Genomic DNA, 21,607 nt, shown 5'->3' on the forward strand with positions numbered 1-21,607 from the left:
GGTCTGTTATAGCAGCCAGGACAGGCTGAAACAAGGGCTCCACTGGGGCCTGCCCTGTGGGGGCCGAAGGCCACTGACCCTCACCTAATACCTTCCGAGAGGGACAGTTGGTCCCTGGGATGGCTTCTCCTTCTCAGTGCTCCTGTCTCTGTGTAAACCCCCAATCCTGTGCGTGAGCCTCCCAGCAGGTGGGCCCGGAGGGGATCCAACACCTCCGTCACTGGCTCTAGAAAGGGGGTGGCCGGGCCATGAGGAGTGAGGGGGGTGAGGCTGCTCATCTGTCTGGCAGCTCCAGTCCATTCCCCAAGGGAACCTGGTGTCTGAGGTCAGCTGTGCAAACCCCCCGTCGTCCCCCCCGAGCTCTTACTTTGAGCTCAATCACCCCCAGCCACAGCTGCCTGCTCCTCAAAACCTGGCCTTTGGATTAAACACAAAAGAAAGGGAACAGTGATGGGCGGGGAGAAGAGGCCCATCGCTTCCCACCTCCCGGGCTCACTGTTCCCTTTGAAAGGGATGAGCTTTAGAAAGTGTCTCTTTCTGCACCGCCAACCTTGGAGTTCAGATTGTGTGTGCAGGCAGCAGCGGCTCCACATGCAGGACGTGTCACCAGGCGCCTGCCTGGTACAGGTTCATCTCCTCCTCCCTGCGCTGTTACTGGGAAGGGCCCTCCAACCTGCTCCCACCTGCCAGACCATGCTCACTCCTGGGAGCTGCCCCCCAGGGGAGCAAAGGCCACGGCAGGGAGGTCAAGGCCACATCCCATGACTCCCGAGGGCTTCTGAGGGCAGCCCACCTTGTGCAGCCACTTACCAGCCGTGACCGGACCCTCTTGGGCAGCTCCTCATCCAGGGTGAAGATGTCACCACGCTTCACTGTCAGCTGGGACCCGTCCTCAAACTCCACCTGTCCGGGGGCACAGTTCTCAGGCTGGTGCCCAACACCAATGACTGACTCCCAAGGTCCCACCACCCAGGCCATTGCTGCTCAACTGCCAAGCAGGGTGCTGGTCAGGGCATCCCCACCGGCCCACTCATGTCCCCACTCATCAAGTAAGGGCAACAAGAGGAAAGGGATGTGATTAAAAATGATGGAGGGTTGCCCGGCCAGCATGGCTCAGTGGTTGAGCATTGACCTATAAACCAGGAGGTCATGGTTCCATTCACAGTTAGGGCACATGACCGGGTTGCGGGCTCCATCCCCTGTGTGGGACATGTAGAAGGCAACCATCCAATCAATGATTCTGTCTCATCATTGATGTTTCTCTCTCTCTCCCCCTCTCCCTTCCTCTCTGAAATCAATCAATCAATCGAGATATATATATATGACTTTTTTTTCAAAGTGATGAAGGGTCCAGACTGTTTTTGTTTTCTCTGGTAAGAGAAAGCAAAACAGCAAAGAATTCGCAGTCATTGTCTGTGGTGCTGGGACACGGGTGGTTTTTCTTCTAGGGTTCCACGCTTGTAAATAATTTCCCTTCCACAATCATGGGAAGGAACTACCATCCGTCTTCATTTAAAAAAAAAAAAAATCAGGGACACTGAGCTGTCTGCTTAAAAATGGTTAAACAGTACATTTTATGTTATCTATGTCTTCCCACACAAAAAATTGAGAAAACATCTGTAAGGGGGAAATATTAAACAATTTGAGGCCCCTTCCAGCTTAAAAATATAACAAGCCCTAACTTTCTAGGTTAAGTGGGCAAAGATGTGCAGTCCCCAACAGCACACTCGAGGACCCCACCCAAGCCTGCGGGTCCCCTGCCTCCTATACCTGGAAGACAGCACCCTGCTCACCTGATAGATGTGACTGGTCACAGAGGAAATGAACTTGGCCTTGTAGATGTTTCCATCAGTCCACCGGAGTTCAACAAACTCCCCCTCGGGTGGGGGTCCCAGCCGGACACAGTCTCGACTCTGTTAGAAGCAAGAATGTGTGTGTGTAGGGAGTCAACTGGGGGAAAAGGAGACATATGTAAAACTTTAAACAAAACAAAAAAAGAAGCAAGAATGTGGCAGGAGGTGAGACGGTGGGTCCCTGGGCAACGGCACCCACCTGTGGGCTCTGTGGGGTTAGATCCTCCCCATGCTCTACTGCCTGTGGAAGCCAGTGGCGCTCTCTGAGCATACAGGTGCTGGGCAGGGGTGGGAGGTGGGGGAGATGCAGTGCCCACCCTGGGGGGCCACCCTTGCTGTAGGCTCATCCAGACCGACTGCTTTCTGCTCTGTTCCCCGCTAAGCCTATGGCCTAGACCTGTTCAGTGGAGTCATAGGTGTCCCTGGACGCAGATGACTCCTTTGAGGGATTGGGGCCACTCCTGACTTCTTAACAGCAGCCCCTGCCCACCCTGTGCCCGCCCACAGCTCACAGTGATGCTCTCCGGGTACAGGTTGTCACTGTAGGACCCGTCATCAAAGTTCACTTCATAGAAGGTCTGCGTGGTGGAGCCGATAACACGGCACCGGTAGTAAAGCCCGTTGCGGTTCTTGGTGATGACCACCTGGCCTAAGGACACAGCTCTCAGGAACTGGACCTGGGGCGGAGGGGAGAGGGCCGCGTCAGCGCTCGGGCTGTGGGTGGGCAATGGGAGGGGGCAGAAGGGCTGGGCACTCACAGTGTGGCTGCCCGACTTGTGCTTGAAGCAGGTGATGGAGACGACGTAGGGCCAGTCATCTGGCTCCATGAGGACCCCTGCGGCGTGGGCGCAGGTCACGTGAAAGGAAGTGGAGCAGTGCTCGCAGGAGCACTGGATACAGGCCCCAGACACCTTCTTCATCCGCTTCCGACAGTACACGCATTTCTGGGGTGACATGGAGAGGAAATGGGGCTCTTGCCGGCACCTGGTGCTGGGAGCCCCCCCACTGAGCTTCCAGGACTGTTTCCTAGGAGTGACCCCCAAGGCCCAGGGCTGGAGGCAGGGGCCCCGGCAGCCTGGCCTTGGCTAGAGTCACCTGGGAAAAGCCCAGGGAGTCTGATGAGCAAGGGGCAGAGAGTCCCTCACCACAGTGGACAGCCCCTCAAACCAACTGGCCTGTGGCTCCCTCCCACCCGCAGGAGCACTCCCAGGACCCCCCGACACCGGCCCCTCTGCAGAGGTACCTGCAGCAGGCACCACTCAGCCACACGGCGGAACACACTCAGCCAACAATAAGCATGAGGCGCTGACACTCACTACAGCGTGGTGGGCCTGAACACACCACGATCAGTGGGAAAAGCCAGACACCACAGGCCACACAGTGTGTCTGCCATTCATGTGAAATGTCCAGGCAGGCACATCCAGAGATAGGAAGTGGACTGCCAAGAGCAGGGGGCCTGGGGGGCTCTTTTGGGGATCATAGAATGCTCTGGAATTAGAGATGATGATTGTACAACTCTGTCAATGTATTAAAAGCTACTACTGAATGGCTCCCTTTACAATAGTGAATTCTACCTTAATTCTGAATAAAAAGCACTGCAGAAGAGCTTCCTTCAAAAGGAGGAGGGTCTGCGTGAGAGCGTGCACCCGGTGGCGGTCCTGTGGTGGGAATGCCCCTGCCTGGAGTGACCTGCTCCTGTGGCGTCAGCACCCGGACACCCCCACGCCGGGGCTCAGCAGTCAGCAGGCCCTCTGGTGCCCGTCACTCTGAGCATTTAATAAGCAGCCTTTATCATGCTGTAAACCATGTTCCAAAGCCAGATAAGCACGGCGGGCCAGGGCGCCGCAGGAGCTGCCACGCCGATCAATGGCAATGAGATCTCATTATTAAACTGTCAATATCGAATTCTCCCGCCGGCCTTGGGACGGCGCTGACATACAACATGCCCCTGGCGGCATTAGCCCTCGGTCCGGGGCCTCCGCAGAGCAGAGGGGAGCACAGCGCCTGAGATCCCGGAGGAGCCGGCAGGGCTCCAGATCTTGCACGTGTCACCTGCCCCACCGAGGCCCAGGAGAAACCATCGGCCTAGCCTGACTCAAAACACAATCATTCCCCGCCCCAGTGGGTGGCAGCTCATTATCCTGAGCTTCTGCATCATGAAGAATGTGGGCCAGGCCCCCACCACGCCATCTGTCAGGAGCTGAGCATGGGGTGGGTCCAGTGTCCGGGTTTTTCCAGCACCCATCCCCGCCTGGTGAGGGGATGAGCGCATGGCTCAGGCCACTGGACAGACAGGGTCAGCCCCTGCTCACCAGAACCCCCCAGGCACAGAGACGGTGGCCAGGGAAGACTGGGGATAGACTGATGGACAAAGACCTGGAGTGACTGTTCTCCAACATGTGGCCTGAATGGCGCAGGAAGATGGGCGGGCGGCTGGACAAGCAGGAGTTAACCACTGGTTTCCTTGCGCAGCTCCATTAAGCAGTACAAGCCAGCCTCGTGTAAAAGGATTTTTAATTCATCGTTACAAGTGCTGGTAATGAAGAGGCTGCAAGCTGGAAATGTCAGATGCTCCATAAAGCGTCTGGGGGAGGATGGATTACGGGCCGTGCACCGCACCATCACTCCACCTGAATGATGAAGCTTTTATGCCTGTAATCACCTGCAGGCCACCAGCCTCCTCCTGATTGCCCGTCTGCATCCAGCACTCCATGCCTGAGGTCCCCGACCCCCACAGGCTCCCGCTGGTGCCCACTCAGCTCTGCCTCGTGGCCCAGCACCTGTGGGCTCGAGGTGGGTGTCCCTGTTCCTTCCCACAGGACTCCCCACCAGGCCCACTGCCGACAGCCCACGTTCTCTACCTTCTGCACTCTGAAGACACATCAAAACCCAGGACTGCCCAGGGAATAAAATGGGAAGAAAAGCTGGGAAATAAAACGGGAAGAAAAGACAGCCATGGATGCTCCGGATGCCCCAGCCAAAGTTCCAGCTCCCGGGTGCCACATGACAGTCCCCATCAGAACTGCCACCCCACATCCCTGCGTGGGACACATCCCCAGCATGGCTGCCACACACTCACAGTAACGATAAACCTGAGAGCAGGCACAGGTGCTCAGACAGCATAATCAGGGCTTTGCTGTCAGGCCCCGCCAATGTGCACCATGAAGATGATACAGAGGAGAAGGCTGAGCACAGAAAGGTCAAGGAGTGTGTTTAGAGTCACACAGCTGGCTGGCGGCCGAGCCAGGAATGGAAGCCAGTGCATGCTAACAGTCACCCTCTGCCCACACTGCCTGCTGCCCCAGAGGTTCACCGAGGATGGCCACATGCTCCTTAGAGGGGAAGCTCGACGTAAACCAAGAGGGGTCAGTTATGAACTCCAACAACTCAACAGCAAACACACAACCTGATTTAAAAATGAGTGAAGGACCTAAATAGACATTTTTCTACAGAAGACGTACAGGTGACCAAGAGGTACATGAAAAGGTGCTCAGAACCACTGATCATCAGGGAAATCAAAACCACCAGGAGCTATCATCACAGGCATCAAGAAGACAAGAGCTAAGTGTGGGTGAGGATGTGGAGAAAAGGGACTCCTCCTGCACTGTTGGTGGGGATGTAAATTGGTGTAGCCACTATGGAAAACAGTATGGAGATTCCTCAAAAAATTAAAAACAGCAGACATATGACCCAGCAATTTTTATTTCTGGGCATATATAGAAGAAATGAAAACAGGATACTGAAGAGATAAATATACAAGGTGGAGCAAAGTAGGTTTACACTTGTGAATATGCAAAACAGTTTAGTCTTGTAGCATTATTTACTACTAGAGGCCCAGTGCACAAATTCGTGCATAGGTGGGGTCCCTCTGGGTGGTCTGCAGGGATCAGGCCAAAACCCACAGTCCAACGCTGCCTGCAGCTCCTACCTGCTGCTCCTGCTCATCCCAGCCCCACTGTGCCTGCCACAGGCTTGTGCCCAATCAGTCCCTTCCAAGGGAAGTGGTCTGCAGGATTGGGCTGAAACAGGCTCTCCGACATCCCCCGAGGGGTCTTGGATTGCGAGAGAGCACAGGCTAGGCTGAGGGACCCTCCTGTGGTCAGTACATGTCATAGCGAGCAGTTGAGCAGCCTTAGTATATCATTAACATATTACACTTTGATTGTTTGTTCGGTTGTTCTGCCATTCGGTTTATTTGCATATTACCCTTTTATTATATAGGATATTATATGCCATATGAATAATTGTAAGCCTATTTTTGCCCCACCCTGTATACACCCCTGTGTTCCCTGTAGCATTATTCACCATAGCCAAGACATGGTAACAACCTAAGTGCCCACTGATAGGTGAATACATAGAGAAATGTGATCCATTCACACAGTGGAATATTATTCAGCCATGATAAAAAAAATACTGCCATTTGTGACAACATGGAGGGACCGTAAGAACATTATGTTCAGCGAGAGAAACCAGAGGCCGTGGCCAAATGCTGCAGGATTCCACTGAAAGGAGGTGCACACAACAGTCAGACTCAGAGAAGCAGTGGCAGGAGGGGTGGGTGCCAGGAGAGGGATGTTGCTCATCAATGGGTATGAGTTTCAGTTACACGCGCTGCATATATCCCAGAGCTCTGCCACACAACATTGTGCCTATAGCTAGCAATACTGTACCGTGCACCTAAAATTTTATTCAGAAGGGAGATCTCATGCTAAGTGTTTTTACCACGATAAAAAAAAAAAAAAAAAAAGAGGGGCTAGTTAGGTAGCAAGAAAATTACAGGACAAGATCCAGGGGTCCTACCAGCTTCCACCGCTGCTCAGGGATGGCGCTGATGTCCACAGGATGGCGCTCCATCACGTTCAGAAACCGAACTTCAGGGACTGCGATGGCGCAGATCACATGGACCCATCTGGGGGGGCATCAGAGGTCATGGGTGCCCCCTGCCCCCTCCCTGCCCCTTGCTATCTCACTCTATTGGCACTGCCCCTATCCACAGTGCTGTTGCTGGCCGGTCAGGGCTTACAGGACTTTAAGGGATAATCTAATCTGAGTGATTATTTGCTCCTCCTGGTCCCCCACCCCAACTCGAGGCCCTGAGGAGGAACCGACACCTCTAGGGGCACACACCCAGGAGAAGCAGCACCCCTTTTACCCACCTCTTGTCTGTTGTCATCTGCAAAGCTCCTCCCCGGAGGTTGCACAGGCAGCACTCCTGCAGGGAACAGACAAGCCCATGGTGCGGGGGGCACAAGGGAGGGCTGCCCCCATGCTGCTCTGCGGCCTGGTCCATCCCCTGTCCCCCAGTCCTTACATTTCAAGCTAGCAGTCACCAAAGGGAGGGGCCAGGAGTGCGTCGGGCTCCACCCCCTCACTGCCAAGGTGAAGAAACCAAGGCCCTTGGAGGTGAGATAGCCAGCCCAGGGTTACTCTGCGGGATCGGGCAAGCCCAGGGCCCAGGCCTGGCTCCCCCATGGGGCTGGACAGCTCTCAGAGTACCACCCCAGCTGCAGGGGTGAGTTACCGCAGTCCAGGCGTGGGCCGTGCACCGGGAACACGTCCAGCCTTCGTTGACCAGCTCCGGGCGGATGCCGTAGCAACCTGGAAGGCAGCGGAGGACGGCTGAGCCAGGTGCACCTGTCACTACAGCTGCACGCGAAGCTCGGGGCCTCCTGGAACCCAGCCTCGGCTCTGGGGGAACTGCTCCCACCTCCTCTACCTCAGTCCCAGCCACGGCACACAGGGCAGGAGAAGGGTCTGGAAACAGATGCTGGGAAGGGGAGCAGGGCCCTGTCACTGCCCCCCACCCCCTCCTCCCTAAGCTTTGCTGAGTTGAGACCCTGGGAAAGTGACCAAGAAGTTGTATAACATGCAAAGTCAGCCTGGACACTGGAGTTAGGATGTGCTGGGCTGGGTGGGCCGGCCAGTGTTCAGGCGAACAGCTATTTCTGAAACACAAGTCGGAGGTTCTGAGTCACCAAGGTGATTTGCTTTGGAACATGGTCATGGTTCAGAAACAGGAAGAGGGCACAAGGAGGAGGCAAACAGACGGTGCTGCCCAGAACAAGGGGCTCTGCGTCACCCTTGGGTCACTGCCCAGCAGCACTGCAGGGCCCTCAGCCTTCAGGGCTGGTCGCCCACCAAATGGGCTTGGCTGGCTGCAGTGGGCAGCAGCCAGGTGCTAAGGGGTCCTTAGAGGAGACCCCAAAGGACAACAAGTGCCCAAGAGCCTACATTGGACCCCTTTGTGCTGTCCCAAGGCATTCAGCCAAGGTCAGTGCCTGGGGGGCCTGGCTCCTGGAGGAAGTAGGGGCTCACTTCCCTCCAGAGCCAGGTCTCAAGGAGCACACCTGTGCTAAGCCTTCTGCCTCCTGAGGTCAGTGAGTGAGGTGCCTCTTCCCCTGAGAACCCAACCACAGGCCGAGAGTGGTCCCTGGGAGCCTGCCCTGGAGAGCATCTCACTGAGCCAACAGGCTCCCAGACAGGAAACAGAATGACCCCAGGCAGCCTCTGCTGGGACAGAGGAGGGACAGACGAGGGACAGAGACCTCCGGCTGCTCTCCTCTGTAGGACGGGAAATTACATGGTCCCAGAAGGCTCTCTTCCTTCCTGAGATCTCAGCCTCCCATTCCCTGCCCTGATGCCTGAAGGGGGCAGAGGTCCATTCCCCTGTCTCCTTGGGCTATGCTTCAGGGTCTGGGAGAGGGTGGCTGCTGACACCAGACATCAGATCCCAGACCTCTCTAGAGCAGGGGTGGGCAAACTTTTTGACTCGAGGGCCACAATGGGTTCTTAAACTGGACCGGAGGGCCGGAACAAAAGCATGGATGGAGTGTTTGTGTGAACTACTATAAATTCAAAGTAAACATCATTACATAAAAGGGTACGGTCTTTTTCTTTTTTTTTAGTTTTATTCATTTGCCTGCGGGCCGTAGTTTGCCCACGGCTGCTCTAGAGTCACATCTTTACCATCAACTCTGGCCCCAAAGCAGAGTTTAGAATCATGATGTTGCCTAACAAGCACCTAATCACTTCCTGCGGCACCCAGGCCCAGAGGGCAGGGCAAGGCTCAACAGAACTGGCTGGAAGGAGGCTGACCAAGCAGGCCCACCTTGGCCAGGGGAAAGGACAAGAAGTCTTCCCCTGAAGGCCAGGACCCCGCCCCAGGACCCAGGGCCTGTGACAGCCCCGTAACAGCAGCCGAGGGGAAGGGACTCTTGCTCCACAGCTGAGACGGTGGCCATCCTAGAAGGGCGAGCACGGCTGCATGCCGCAGCCCCCACAGTCCTCCTTCAGCCCAGCTGCCTGTCGTCTGGGACCCCACTCACTGGCATGGACCTGCAGGCAGCACTTGGCACAGGCGATCAGCAAGCTGGTCCCGTCATCACCGATGTAGGAGTTTGCGGGGAGTGGCTCTGTGTTCTCGGCGCTGGAGGTGAAGCACATCTCAGGGATCAGCGGCCGCGTCTTCTGGCCGCATGTGGAAGGTGGTATGGAGGGGCCCTCCCCGAGGGAGGCCTGTGAGGCCTCCTTCTCCATCTGTAGGGACTGTAGAGGGGGGTGCCTCCAGTGGAGAGCCCAGGATGGGGCCACCTGTCATAATTAAACCAGGCTTCGGGGCCATCCTTGCCACCTCCCTTGGTCCACTCCTCAAGCTGCTTCTATATCCAAACACAGCCCTAGCCTGCCTCCCACCTTCCCAGCTATTGCACTGGGGCCTCCCCAGTGCACCCTCCCAGCCCTCAACCTGCTCACACAGTCAGACTCGTTCTGCCCCCACTGAAAACCCTCCATTAGGGTCACATCTGGATGCAGCACCGACACCACCCTGCTGCCCTCACCCTCTTGCCTTCACAGCCCCTTACCTACTTCCTCTAGCCACATGGGCCCTGCTCTTCCTTCAACACCCCACATGCCATCCTGCCCCAGGGCCTTTGCACACACTGTTTCCCCTGCCTGGAGCACTCAGATCTCTGTTCTGAACCCTGCCCTGCCCAGGTAACTAGCAGCCCTAGCCCATTGCTCTGCTATCTGTCTCTGTGGTCCAGATTGTCACCTGATGCCATGTTATCTGTGTACCTATGTAGATGTCTCCCCACCTCCAATATGTACTTCATGATGGCTGTAATGAGTTCTCCAGATCTCCCCATGTGGTGAAATGACCCTGCCAAGGCACTGGGATCTAGCACCCCCATGCCTATCACAGGGCATGGGGCTCCCAAAAGAGCCTCCCCAGGCCCTCCAAGGTGTGAGAGGAGCATTTGCCCCTGCTCTTGACCCAGGAGGAAAGAGCTCCACTGGAGAACTTTGGCCTCATGGGCCAGGTGTCAGGAGGATGGTGGCACCTCAGATTAGGGGACTAGCTTTGAAACAAGAGCCTCAAATCAGTCTCTCCCCACCCCTCAAACCTGCCCCGAATGACTTCTTTCCAAACAGGCACCTGCTTAGAGCGAGGGCCCTGGGTTTTGGAAACGGTTGGCCCACAAGCCCACTGGCATTGCGGGCTGATTAAAGTTAGCCACAACTCTTTGCTTAACAGCTGGAATTAAGAAGATTCGTGTCTGAAGTTGGAGGTGCCAGCACTCTGGCTCCAGCAGCCTTTCCAGCAGCACTGAGGGGGATGTGCCTGGAGGAGACATCTGGATATCACTTGTTTCCTCCCCCAGACGCTGAGTCTGCTTACAGACAGTGAGTCTGGGCAGCTCTAGAGACGGGCACGCTGCCCCTGGCACGGGGCATAGACCCCGGGGCAGCTCGGCTAATGTGTAGAAAGCACCAGGCACTAGGCTAGGAACACAAGACCCAGAAAAGCAAGCAAGACTTGGCTCTGTCTTCCAGGGGTTCACAGTCCAGGGGTCAACAACACAGAGGCAGGAGCAAGAGCAGAACAGAGTGGGGAGCCCAAGGTGGGGCATTCCAAAGCCACCTGAGGACAGCAGGTCTGGGGAGGCTTCCTGGGAGAGGTGGCAAATGAGTGAACTCAAAGAATGAACAAAAATCTAACTGGCAAGGCAGGGGATTGGGGGTGGGAGACCCTGGGGGACATCGAAGAGCACACTGTTGCTGTGGGAGGGGAGGGGGGCAGTTGTCAAAGGCCACAGGGCATGTGGCCCGGCTGAAGGCTGTGGTGAGCCTGGCAGAGTCTCCACCCAGGGAGTACATGGATGGAGCAGCATCCCAAATGCCTGTCCTGGCCATGGTGAGGCGCTAACAGGAAGGACAGGGGCCCTGTGGGGGGAGGGAAGGGCTGGAAAGCAGGCAATGGTCAGGGCAGGGGAGGGGGACAAGGGGTTGAAATAAGAGGTTAAGAGGGAAACTGGGCAGGCTGATGGCACAGAACAGAGTGCAGGGAGATGCCAGGCTCCCAACTTGGGAAACATGGGACAGAGGGGGCCCCAGTCTGGAAAGTGCAGAACGCTGTGTGCCTGGCTCAGGGGCGAACCATCAGGTCTTCATAGCTCTGGTGTCCCAGCTGGGCCACAGGGGGTCTTTGCCCTGGCCCCAGCCCACCTCTGGGACTTGGCTGGTCACCACCCATGCCCTCTGGCCCCAGCTGGTGCCAACCCCAGGCCAAGTTGAGGAAGTTTCCGAGGACAGTGGCCATGATGCCTCCATGCCGTAACCCCACCCCTTGGTCTGATACCCCATTTTTATTCCCACTGAAAAATCACCTTTAGATAAAACTCTGAAACTGGCCCTTTCCCCACAGCCCTCACATAGGGAGGATCCTGCACGCCCTGAACTGTCACGGGCTTCTTCCTATGACTGTCCCACCCCCACCTGTCCCATTTCCATCCTCCAGGCTCTAACTGATCCCACTGTGGCTCCTGCAGCAAATGGGTTCTCCTTTCCCACCACCCACCCCAGAGTTCCTGTTCAGCAGAGCAAATGGTGGCACCGAGGGGAACAGACAGCGCCCTGTGTGGCCCTGTGGGGCCATGCGCTCACCTGGCTGTACGGGTAGAAGAGGGTGCAGATGGCGCAGTAGGGCTCGGTGAGGGCAGCCACCGCGTTGAACTTCCTCTCAGCCTGGAAGCTGGCAGCCTTGTTCTTCCACTGCAGGGACAGCAGGGACCTCAAGGCCTCGGGGTCACTCATGTCCTCCTCCCCGGAGAAAGGGAAGGCTTCTAGAGTAAGGGGGGTGGGGGAGAAAAAGTTAAACCTCGCCTGAGGTTCACTCCCCACCTCGAAGAGTGGGTGTTTTACTGCCCAGAGAATTCTTGGTGATGTGTCCCCACTTACACAGCCCCCGAGTCTCTCTGCAGAGAGGCCACCAAGCCACCCAGGATGGGGTGGAGGGGGCTGGTCCTTTTGGGGGTGGGAGATGGGCTGAGCCAAACCTTGGCAGGTCAGGTAGGATCTTGAGTCCAAAGGAGCCAAAAGAGTGTGGCTGAGAGTTGTGGAGGGGAAGCGGGTAGGAGGGGGAGAGGTGGTGTCACCAGAAAGTCCTATTAAGGCAGTGGTTCTCAACCTTCCTAATGCCGCGACCCTTTAATACAGCTCCTCATGTTGTGGTGACCCCCAACCATAAAATTATTTTCGTTGCTACTTCATAACTGTCATTTTGCTACTGTTATGAATTGTAATGTAAATATCTGATATGCAGGATGTATTTTCATTGTCACAAATTGAACATAATTAAAGCATAGTGATTAATCACAAAAACAATATGTAATTATGTATGTGTTTTCCGATGGTCTTAGGCGACCCCTGTGAAAGGGTCATTCGACCCCCAAAGGGGTCGCGACCCACAGGCTGAGAACCGCTGTATTAAGGGAAGAGGGAGGTCACTAATTAGAGTGTCTCTTCCGTCCCCCCTCCCCCGCCCTGCCTGTCATCACCTCACGGCCGCCATTACCAGTCCCTGTCCCCGAAGTCTCATTGCTGGGTTTCCTGAGCACCTGAGACTCAGCGCTCCCCTGGGAGCCTGCCCTGGAAGCCAGTGCTCAATCCTGAGGCCCCAACCTTCACAGCGGCATCTTCCTCGAGACCCCTTCCACTCCTGGGAGCTCAACGCTGTGATCCATGGAGCTTCTAGAACCCTCCCTGCCCTAGCCTTCAAATTAGATTCAGAATAAAAGAAGCCATCCAGAAGATTTTCAAATTCCACATGCTTCTTAAGCAGAAGGCTAAAGCGGAAGATGAAAAACTGGCTTCTCAGGGTTTCTGCCCACGAAATAGCAGCTCTAGCCGAGTGTTAAGTACAAGCGTCTCATCTCCAAGCCTCCGCCGCTACGGCTTGGCGGCTCCAGATCCAACTCCCACAGCCCAGCGGCTCAAAGAGTCACTTCTGCTGCAACTGGTGGCTCCCCAGCCTGTGTCACCTCTCTTCCCGCACCCCCCTATGTCCAGTCATAGGTCTAAGCCCTGGGTGTCTCTAATGACAGCTGTCTGCCTGGGGAGGGGTGTTTCAAAGGTTTCCTCTAGTCACACAGCCTGGGTCCCGTGCAGGCAGGGGACAGCAACCTCGCTCACCCTCATCACTGGATGCCTCTTGCTTGACCACTGACAGAGGGGAACGGGTGGGCGGCTTGCCCAGAGGGTGGCGCCGGCTCTTCTTGATCTCCATCTTCAACTTGGAGAACGTTGACTGAGCCTAAAACACAGGACAGGAAGTGTCTTTGAGTCACAGCTCAGAGACGGGAGCAGGTTCAGCAGTGGTGCCTCAGTTTCCCCAGCAGGAAGAGGTGGCAAGAGCCACTGTGGTTTCTAAACCACACACACGCTGTAGGCCGCTGTGAGCCATGGGGGCCATTTCATGAGCAGGGATGCTGTGGCCAGTGCACAGGGCCAGGCAGGATCCTCAGTCCCAGGGGGCCTGGAGGGCATCCTACCTGCACTTCGCTGGCTCCACTGTCCTCCTCAGGCTCCGTCAGCTCCATGGGGGCTAGCTGCTCCTTCCAGGTGGGGCCCTTCTGGGGAAAGTGCTCAGACGCCTGCTGGCAGGACACTCGGCCCTTCTCACACGTGGCTTGGCTGGCCCAGGGCACCACATACAACATGGGGATGATGGGGCGGGGCTTGGGCTCCAGCTCCTCGCCAGGTGCCTCGGGGGGCATGACATTGAGGGGCGGTGGCAAGGGGCTCTCCTCAGTGACTTCAGGGCCGGGGGTCAGCACTGGGGGCTCCAGTGGGGGCGGTGGCACCTCCTCACCGGGGAACTGGGGGGGCAGGGGTGGTGGCAGCTCGGGTAGGAGTGGGTGGTGAGGGTGCAGGGGGCTCTTCTTCTTCCGGTCGCCCTTGGCCTTGGCTGGCCGCAGCTTGCCCCTCCTGTCCTCTGTGAGGAGAGAGGAAAGACCGGTCACAGCTGAGGCCAGTGGCCATGCACCCTCGTGGGAGCCCCCTGACGCAGGCAGGAGCTGGCTGGAGGGGAGGAGAAACCCCTCTGGACTTCCCCAAAAGAACACAGGCTTCGAGCAAGTTAAAATCACTGCCAGTTATGCTGCCAGGCGGCAGGAAACCAGCCACTTCCGAGTCTTGGGGGAGCCCCCACCCCTGCCCTCACCTCTGGGTTCTGTACGTGCTCAAAGCACCTTCTGGAATTAGCTTGAGGTAGAGGAAAGGCATGTGTCTTTCCCAAGGGGTGGGGTAGAAGAGGCAGGATTTGTTTTCCTTTCGGATATCTGAGTTTTGTGTATTTCTACAGTAAAAACACAAAACTTGTAGAATTTTTTAAAAGCAAAGACTCAAACAATAAACCATAAAGGAGAAGTCACTTAAGTGGAACCAAGAGCAGATGGGCCTGGAGGGCCCGGAACACCCTTCCGCCCCCAAGGGCCGGTGCTGGGGGATTTCCTGACAGGGGACAGGGCGGGGTGAGAAGTAGATGAGGCGTGTCTCCCATGGCATTTTAATTGGGGGCCAGGATGGGTGTGTGGTCAGCAGAATCATGGCAGCCCCAGGGACTCTCCTCTCAAGGATGACAGGCCTGGCGATGACCTACCAGGGCGAGCTGGGAGCACAGCGAGCTCTAGAGCCCTCAGGCCTTGCCTGCCCCGTCTGGAGAATGGGCACATAGGACATCTGGGTGTCCCAGGTCCCCGGGGGTTTAGGATGCTACATAAAGAGGAACACTGGCTCGGAACCAGGGGACCAGCTATTTTGGCTGCCTGCGACGGAGGGGCTCCTGAACACCCCGGGATGAGGGTCGGAGGCCCAGAGTTACCTGTGCTCGACAGTCTCAGGCTGGGAAAATAAGGACAAATGGAGGGCAAGGATCTGTCCCTCTCCATGCGAAACAGTGACAACAGGAAGTATAATGAGTTCTGGTGTGCAACACGGCATCCACATTTTTACCTCCTGCTATAAAAACCCGTCCATACGTCACCCCTGTTCCTCAGCCAAAGATGACGGGTAAGTGCTGATGACCTGGGTGAGGGCTTGTCACTTAACCCCTGATCGGCACTGTGACTCCAAGAAGGAACAAGCAAGGAACCTCCCTGCCAGCAGACACCCAGCCCAAAGCATTGAGAGGAGCCGAATCGCCCACTCTCCCCCAATAAGGGGGCTGCAGAGCTTGGAACCAGGCCTCTGGAACCATGAGGACGTGCCCCAGTCCCCCTCCCCCTCCCCTTCTCCACTCCCTGCTCCCATCCTCCCGCGTCTGCAGCTGCAGCCCTGCACTGGCTGCTGGGACAGCCCATGGTGTCCTTGGCAAGCATAACCTGCGTCTTTCAAGAGAGGCTCCATCAGCCAGAAGACAGGGAATGCTCACCCCCACCCTGGCCCCTGCCTTCTGGTCCTGAGTCTTCTGGAGGCACCAAGGATTCTTCCCTCGCCTTTGCCCCACCAAGGGGAGCCTTGGCCCCCTTCCGCCAGACCCTCATGAGTCTGGTCAAGCTATCTGCCAAGGAAAGCAAATAACAGACCTCCCTCCCCTCCAGTAGTGGATGGCTCCCTACAACAAAGGCCCCGTCCCCATCCAGGGACGTGGAGGGAGGGAGATGTGGAGCATTGCTCAGTAACACCTGGTAACAGCACCATGGCCCCGGGAGGTGACCGGGAGGTGACCAGGGGCCTGGGAGATCAGTGGCCAGAGTGGTGTTGGGGCTAAGTTACAGAACCAGCACAGAGGCTGGCCCTAGAGCCGCTATCCTATTTGTGTAAAAGGCACTTTCAGATAAATGCTTTGTTCTCTAAGGAAATTCAGTATTTCTTCCTCCCTCATAGTCCAAATACTGAATGGAAATCGCACAGGTCTGTCATCCTGAGGACAGTGGGTCCAATTTACTCTCCACTCTGGAGACTCTACTGTCAAAAAGGTACGAGTTCCAGCCTTTTCCCAGGCTCTGGGAAGCCAAGGGAGACAAACACACAGAGGGCCCTTAAGGGGACAAGCCCAAGGTCAGGAAGGATACCTGGGGGCTCAGGGCTCTGTTACCACAGGACTCCCCTCCCACCTCATACCCCATCAGAGGCCATACTGCCAGACCTCATAAAGCTCCCCACCTGCTGGGGCCTGAGGAAGCCTCAAAATGGAGCAGAAATGTCACATTAAAAGGGCTTAAGGTCACTCTGGCTGGTATGCTAAGTGGTTAGAGCATCAGCCCCGCACTGAGGGGTCATGGGCTCAATTCCCAAAGGCATATAACTGGGTTGCAGATTTGATCCCCAACCCCAGTCAGGGTGCATCCTGGAGGCAACCAATTGATGTGTCTCTCACATCAATGTTTCTCTCTCCCCTCCTTTCTATTCTCTCCAAAAATCAATGGAAAAATTATCCTCGGATGAAGATTAATAGGAAAAAAAAAAGGGCTTAGGGTCAAGGGAAAAAAAGGGAGGCTTAGGATCCCAGCCAGTCCCTCCCCAGCAGGTAGGGCCACCCACCTCCTGGGGTTCAGGACACAGGTGGGCAGAATGCACGGTCCCCGCCCCCCTCCCATAGCAGATGAGCTGAGGCCCTTCTAGTACTATTCTTAGAAGTGGGGAGGATGCCACAGCCAAGACCACCCCCTACCCCCATTGGATTTTATCCACCTGATTGATTCTTTGGAGTTCCCACACCTTCTCTACGGCACCAAGTTCATGGCGGGGGGGGGGGGGGGGCGGGGGGGTAAGGGGGTGCACTAAGATGATGTGATAGATCTGGGATCCCAAGCTCAACTTCTGCTATATGTTGCCCACAGAAGGGGGTGGTGGCCTCATGACTGCAATCTGGCTTAGAGACCCTCCACTCCTCACCCTTCCACACCTCTCCACACCCTGCCCAGTTTGGGGAAGCTGATCTTGGTCCCATGGTCCAGGCCACTCATGTCAACTCTGCATTCTTCCCATGCAGAGCCCGAGGCAGGGTGTAGCCTGGTGTGGGTGAGGCCTGAATGGACTGTGCTTGGGGGGACGGGGGGGGGGGGGGGTCCTACATGGCAATATGTGTGTCCAAGTGAAGACACATAAAGGCCCAGCCCATCTGTTCCCTGCTGGGTACAGGAGCCTTTGCTGTCCTGTCCTAAAGCCAGTCACAAGCTGTCAGGCCACTCCTGAAACCAGGGGCTCCATGACCATCAACTGCCCACAGCACATACTGCTCACAGGGTGTTCCTGTCTCCTTGAGACCCTGGGAGGTCTCAGGGTGGGTCCCTCTGGCTGCGTGCTCTGCCTAGGAGTGTACGGCACTGTGGCGGGACCAGCCCTCCTGGGTCTTGGCACTGTCCCTGCTGCCCCATCTCCCAAACGGTGAGGCCAGAGCACTGTGACATCGCCACGGCCAGGCAGGAGAAAGGAGCCCTTGCTGTCCAGGCAAACCAGGATTGACACGGCTGCCTTCTGCCTTCTGCCTGGGGGAGGGGTGGGCATGGGGGTGGAGGACAGAGAGAGGCTGCTGGTCCTTCCCAGGGCAGCAGCTCTTCCCAGACCACCCAGCGGCAGGTGCAGAGGGGGACACCTGCAGCTGGGAGGCAGCCTCCCAGGCCCTAGGGCCCCATCAGCCAGCCCAGGGTCCCTTCCACCCCCGGGGGCTTCCTCCTGCCCCTCCAGCACCCAGATGCTGTCAGAGCAACAGCAAATGGTCTCCCTTTGCAAACACAAAATTATTGCTCACACATGACATGATCCTTAGCACTTACAGCTTTTAGGGACATTAAGCTGGTATTAAAGGAAGTCTGGAAACCACTTTAAAACCTTCTACTCATTCCCCGATGTGTTTGCTGTCACCCCTGACTGCAAACACTTATTTGATGTGTTCAGAGTTGTCTTCCCACCAAGGGCTCAAGAGATGGCTCCCAGGAGGCTCTCTAGCAGTGGCAGCCACATCCGGTGCCCCCAGGGGACCACTTCCTTTCTAGAAAAAGACCCCCCACACACAACCCAACTCCTCCTCCTTGGGAACAGGGCTCTGTCACGGGACAGGGACAAGGTGGGTGGTGAACACTAGGGAGCACTCTCAGCCCTGAGCAGACACACCACCCCGGAAACAGCCCCATCCTTGCTGGGGTCCACATGCCGCTGGAAGCCATGAAAGCCACAGCCCTGGAGGACTGCACCGAGACCTGGCCACATGACACCATAATGACACTGTGACCATCCCTGCAATGCAGACCCTGAAGCCCTTTGGGAAAAGGCCCAGGGGTCCTGGGGTGAGACTTGTTGAGGGGAAGGGGAGTGACTGCAACGACTGGTGAGGAGAGCACGTGTCCTCCATGTCCCCCTCCATGTGGCTTGTGGTTTCACCCATAGCACGTTTTACTCTCAAGGGACACGAAACCTCCTGTTTAGGCAGCCAGCTGGGGAAGCAGCCCCCTATCATGAAGCCCTAGGTCCCGGGGCCCACCTCGGAGAGCTCATTATTAACCATCACAACCCAAGCTCGACCGCCCAACTGCCTTACAGAACGTGCGTGTTCATTCGTATTCTTACGTCCAGGAGCACACACAACGCCAGTGCCGTGCCTGAAGGACCATGGCACGTGACACCATGTGCCCCTCCCAGATCCCCCACCCCCACTCAGGGAGCCCCCAGGAGTAACCCAAGGCTTCTCTCTCTTGGTTTTCGTGTGTTTATTCTCTACTATGGGCTGAATTATGTCCCCACACTCCAAACCCTATGTTGAAGTCCTACTCCCAGTGCCCCAGAATGTGGCCTTATTTAGAGTCACTGCAGATGTCATGAGCTCAGGTGAGGTCATCAGGGAGGCCCTAATCCAATGTGACTGGTGTCCTCGTGACAGGGACATTAGGGCAGAGATGCTGGCACAGGGAGAACGCCATGTGAATGCAAAGACGGCATCTACAAGCCAAGGAGAGAGGCCTCAGAAGGAACCAGGTCTGCCAACATCTTGAATCATGGGCTTCTGGCCTCCAGATCTGTGAGACGAGAAACTGTTTTTGAAGGCCCCGTAGCCCATATGGGTGCTTCGTTAGGCAGCCTAAGCCGACTCAACCGCTCCCTCAACAACCCACTGTCCAGCTGGCGAGTTTTCTGAACTGTAAGTAAATGGGACATTGTACACGTGCCCCCCGACATTTGAGGCTACCTCTGTGAGTCCCCTGGGCACAGACGGTGACCTTCACCCCTCCCACCTACAGTGGAGGGGGTGCTCACTCCTGCCCTGTGAACTGAGTCCCCAGACCTCCCCTGACTCTCCTCTTCTACCTCTCTCTCTCCATCTACATTTAGATCGAACCCCCACACCCTAATGGGATCCTGAAGGAGCTGAGAACCCCCAGGTAGTGGCTGGGGGAGTGGGGACTGGACCTTCACACGGGGGAGTTCTCCCAACACACATGGCTTCATTTATTTACCAATTCTTCCTTACTTTTCAAAAATGTCTCTAATTTTCTCCATAAAGGTCTTTTATTTGTTGTTAGCTTTGTTCCAAGGTGCTTACTCTTTGGTTGCTGTTACTGTAGGTAGCATCCCAACAATGCTGCCGTCTGTCCATGGCTGGCCATGGGAATGAGACCTGACTTCTGTGTGGGGCTCATTCGGCTCCTCTACCGGGTCAATGACCTGATGGCTCAGTCCCCACATCCCTTTCTACGTAGGGGATCACGCCTATGCCCAGATATTGCCAGCACATGCTTCCTCGCCAACTGGGCGCCTTCTTGCTCCATCCTGCCTTCTGGACCTCCTGGGTGTGTGACGCCCCACTAGACAAGCACGTGTTGGAACGTCTGGGAAGGCGCCAGCACACAATTCACCCAGAAATGCTCTGCTCTTCCCCTTGTGAGTGCCTGAGGGTCCCCCTCAGAGACACTCACCTGCCAGCCAGGGGACAGTCACTCCCTAACTGGGAACCCTAGCATAGGCCTGTGGGTACGTCCAGGTACGTCTCCAACTGTGACGTATGGATAGTCACCTTGGATGCCACATCCTGGTGAGCACACGATGCTGAAATAGGCAGGGCCGTGCTGAGCTCACACATCCCAAGACACAGACATCAAGAGGGGAACTGAGGACCCAAGCAGAACCCTCCGGTGACTATGGCCTGTGACCGGGGCTTGAGGCACGACCCCCAGGCAATCACCATCTGGGCCTCATTATTGCCCGGAGCCTGGAAGGGGCCAGAGAGGAGAGGCCCCTCCTCTACCCTGGGAGCAGCTGCTATGTGCAAACGTGGGAGTAGCTAAAGCTATAAATTAGAAAAATGAAACGAGTTATAAAAAAGCAAAGGGAATGCTGTAAAACATGGGAGTGGGAACCTTTAAAACACATACTAATGTTCCATGGCTAACATGGTCCTGTGCTGTGTGAAGGGTATGTTTCTGAGACACTCCACCACGGCCCCAGCGCAGGCTCACCAACATCTGGCCACTTTCACGATGGGCAGACTCTGCTGTGGCTGAACGTCCCCCAAGATGCATTATGTTGAAACCTACCCCCCAAGGCGATGGTCTCAAGAGATGGGGCCTATGGGATGTAATCGGGTCATGAGAGCAGGACCCTCATTAACTGGATCGGTGCCCTGACAGCAGAAGCCGCAGAGCTCGCTGCTCCTCCACGTGTGGCCACAGCGTGAAGGCAGCCATCTGCAACCTGGAAGAGGGCCTCACCAGGACCCGGCCACACAGCACCCCGATCTCAACTCCCTGCCTCTAGAAACACGAGGCTGCTGTTTTTAAGCTGCCTGGCCTGTGGTGTTCTGTGAGAACAGCCCAAGTGGACTGAGACCGCCTCTTCAGTTTCTGGGAGAAGAGGGACTTTTCACAGCACCCCTAGAACGTACATGTCTTATGAAGTGCCTCACCCAGCCAGGAAAGCACATGAAATGGGTTCTTAAAGAGCAGAAACCCTGTAGTCAGAGCGAAGATGGCTCGCTCTTTCCACCGGCCGGGGGTCAGGAAGGAGCCGGCGTGGGCACCAGGCCCGGCCTCCCTGCCCGGCTGTAACTGACCTTCTGTGCCCTCTGCCTCCCGGCCCTGCGGTGGCAGCTGGGGATCCTCCTCCTCGTCCTCGGGATCCGCCTCCTGCGCAGTCTCCTCTTTCGCACTACCACTGGTCTCCTCGGGAGGAGCCGCCCCAGCCGCCCCCTCCCCGGGCAACTTGGGGTCTTCTGGCTTGGGCTTCTTGGGCTGACTGCGTTTCCGGTGAGACCTGGAGAGGGGGAGTCATCAGAAAGGAGGTGAAACAGCAGAGGGGAGAGCCCCAGGTCTGTGCTTGGCAGTACGGAGCCTCCACAACCAGAATCAGGGGACAGGGGACAGGGGACCTTCAGGAGGTGGCTCCAGGGGCCAGGGCAGGGGTGGTGGAGGGAGAGAGGCCTGGGAGGGGTGGGGAGGGCAATGGGATGGTGGGGCCATGTCAAAGCGGGTGCTGATGACAGC

At 56.4% G+C, this 21,607-nt stretch overlaps 1 protein-coding gene across 3 annotated transcripts in view; it reads right to left on the bottom strand.

Annotated features, from left to right (window-relative positions):
• Positions 1-21,607, bottom strand: part of KDM4B (lysine demethylase 4B) — a 254,493-nt gene that overhangs the window by 123,752 nt on the left and 109,134 nt on the right. For 2 of the 3 annotated variants that reach the window (XM_081091513.1, XM_081091512.1), the window contains 12 exons: positions 21,178-21,377; positions 13,685-14,127; positions 13,326-13,446; positions 11,799-11,977; positions 9,179-9,398; positions 7,375-7,451; positions 7,010-7,065; positions 6,654-6,762; positions 2,612-2,797; positions 2,366-2,530; positions 1,794-1,913; positions 811-903 (listed from right to left, as the gene is read on the bottom strand). The exons of the other annotated variant lie outside the window; for it this stretch is intronic. In XM_081091513.1, the coding sequence (XP_080947639.1) occupies positions 811-903; positions 1,794-1,913; positions 2,366-2,530; positions 2,612-2,797; positions 6,654-6,762; positions 7,010-7,065; positions 7,375-7,451; positions 9,179-9,398; positions 11,799-11,977; positions 13,326-13,446; positions 13,685-14,127; positions 21,178-21,377 (1,969 nt within the window). The remainder of the gene's footprint in view (positions 1-810; positions 904-1,793; positions 1,914-2,365; positions 2,531-2,611; positions 2,798-6,653; positions 6,763-7,009; positions 7,066-7,374; positions 7,452-9,178; positions 9,399-11,798; positions 11,978-13,325; positions 13,447-13,684; positions 14,128-21,177; positions 21,378-21,607) is intronic. 3 annotated transcript variants of the gene reach the window in all.

Source organism: Myotis nattereri (genome assembly GCF_964212035.1).
Source record: "Myotis nattereri genome assembly, chromosome: 5".
NCBI classification, from domain to species: domain Eukaryota; kingdom Metazoa; phylum Chordata; class Mammalia; order Chiroptera; family Vespertilionidae; genus Myotis; species Myotis nattereri.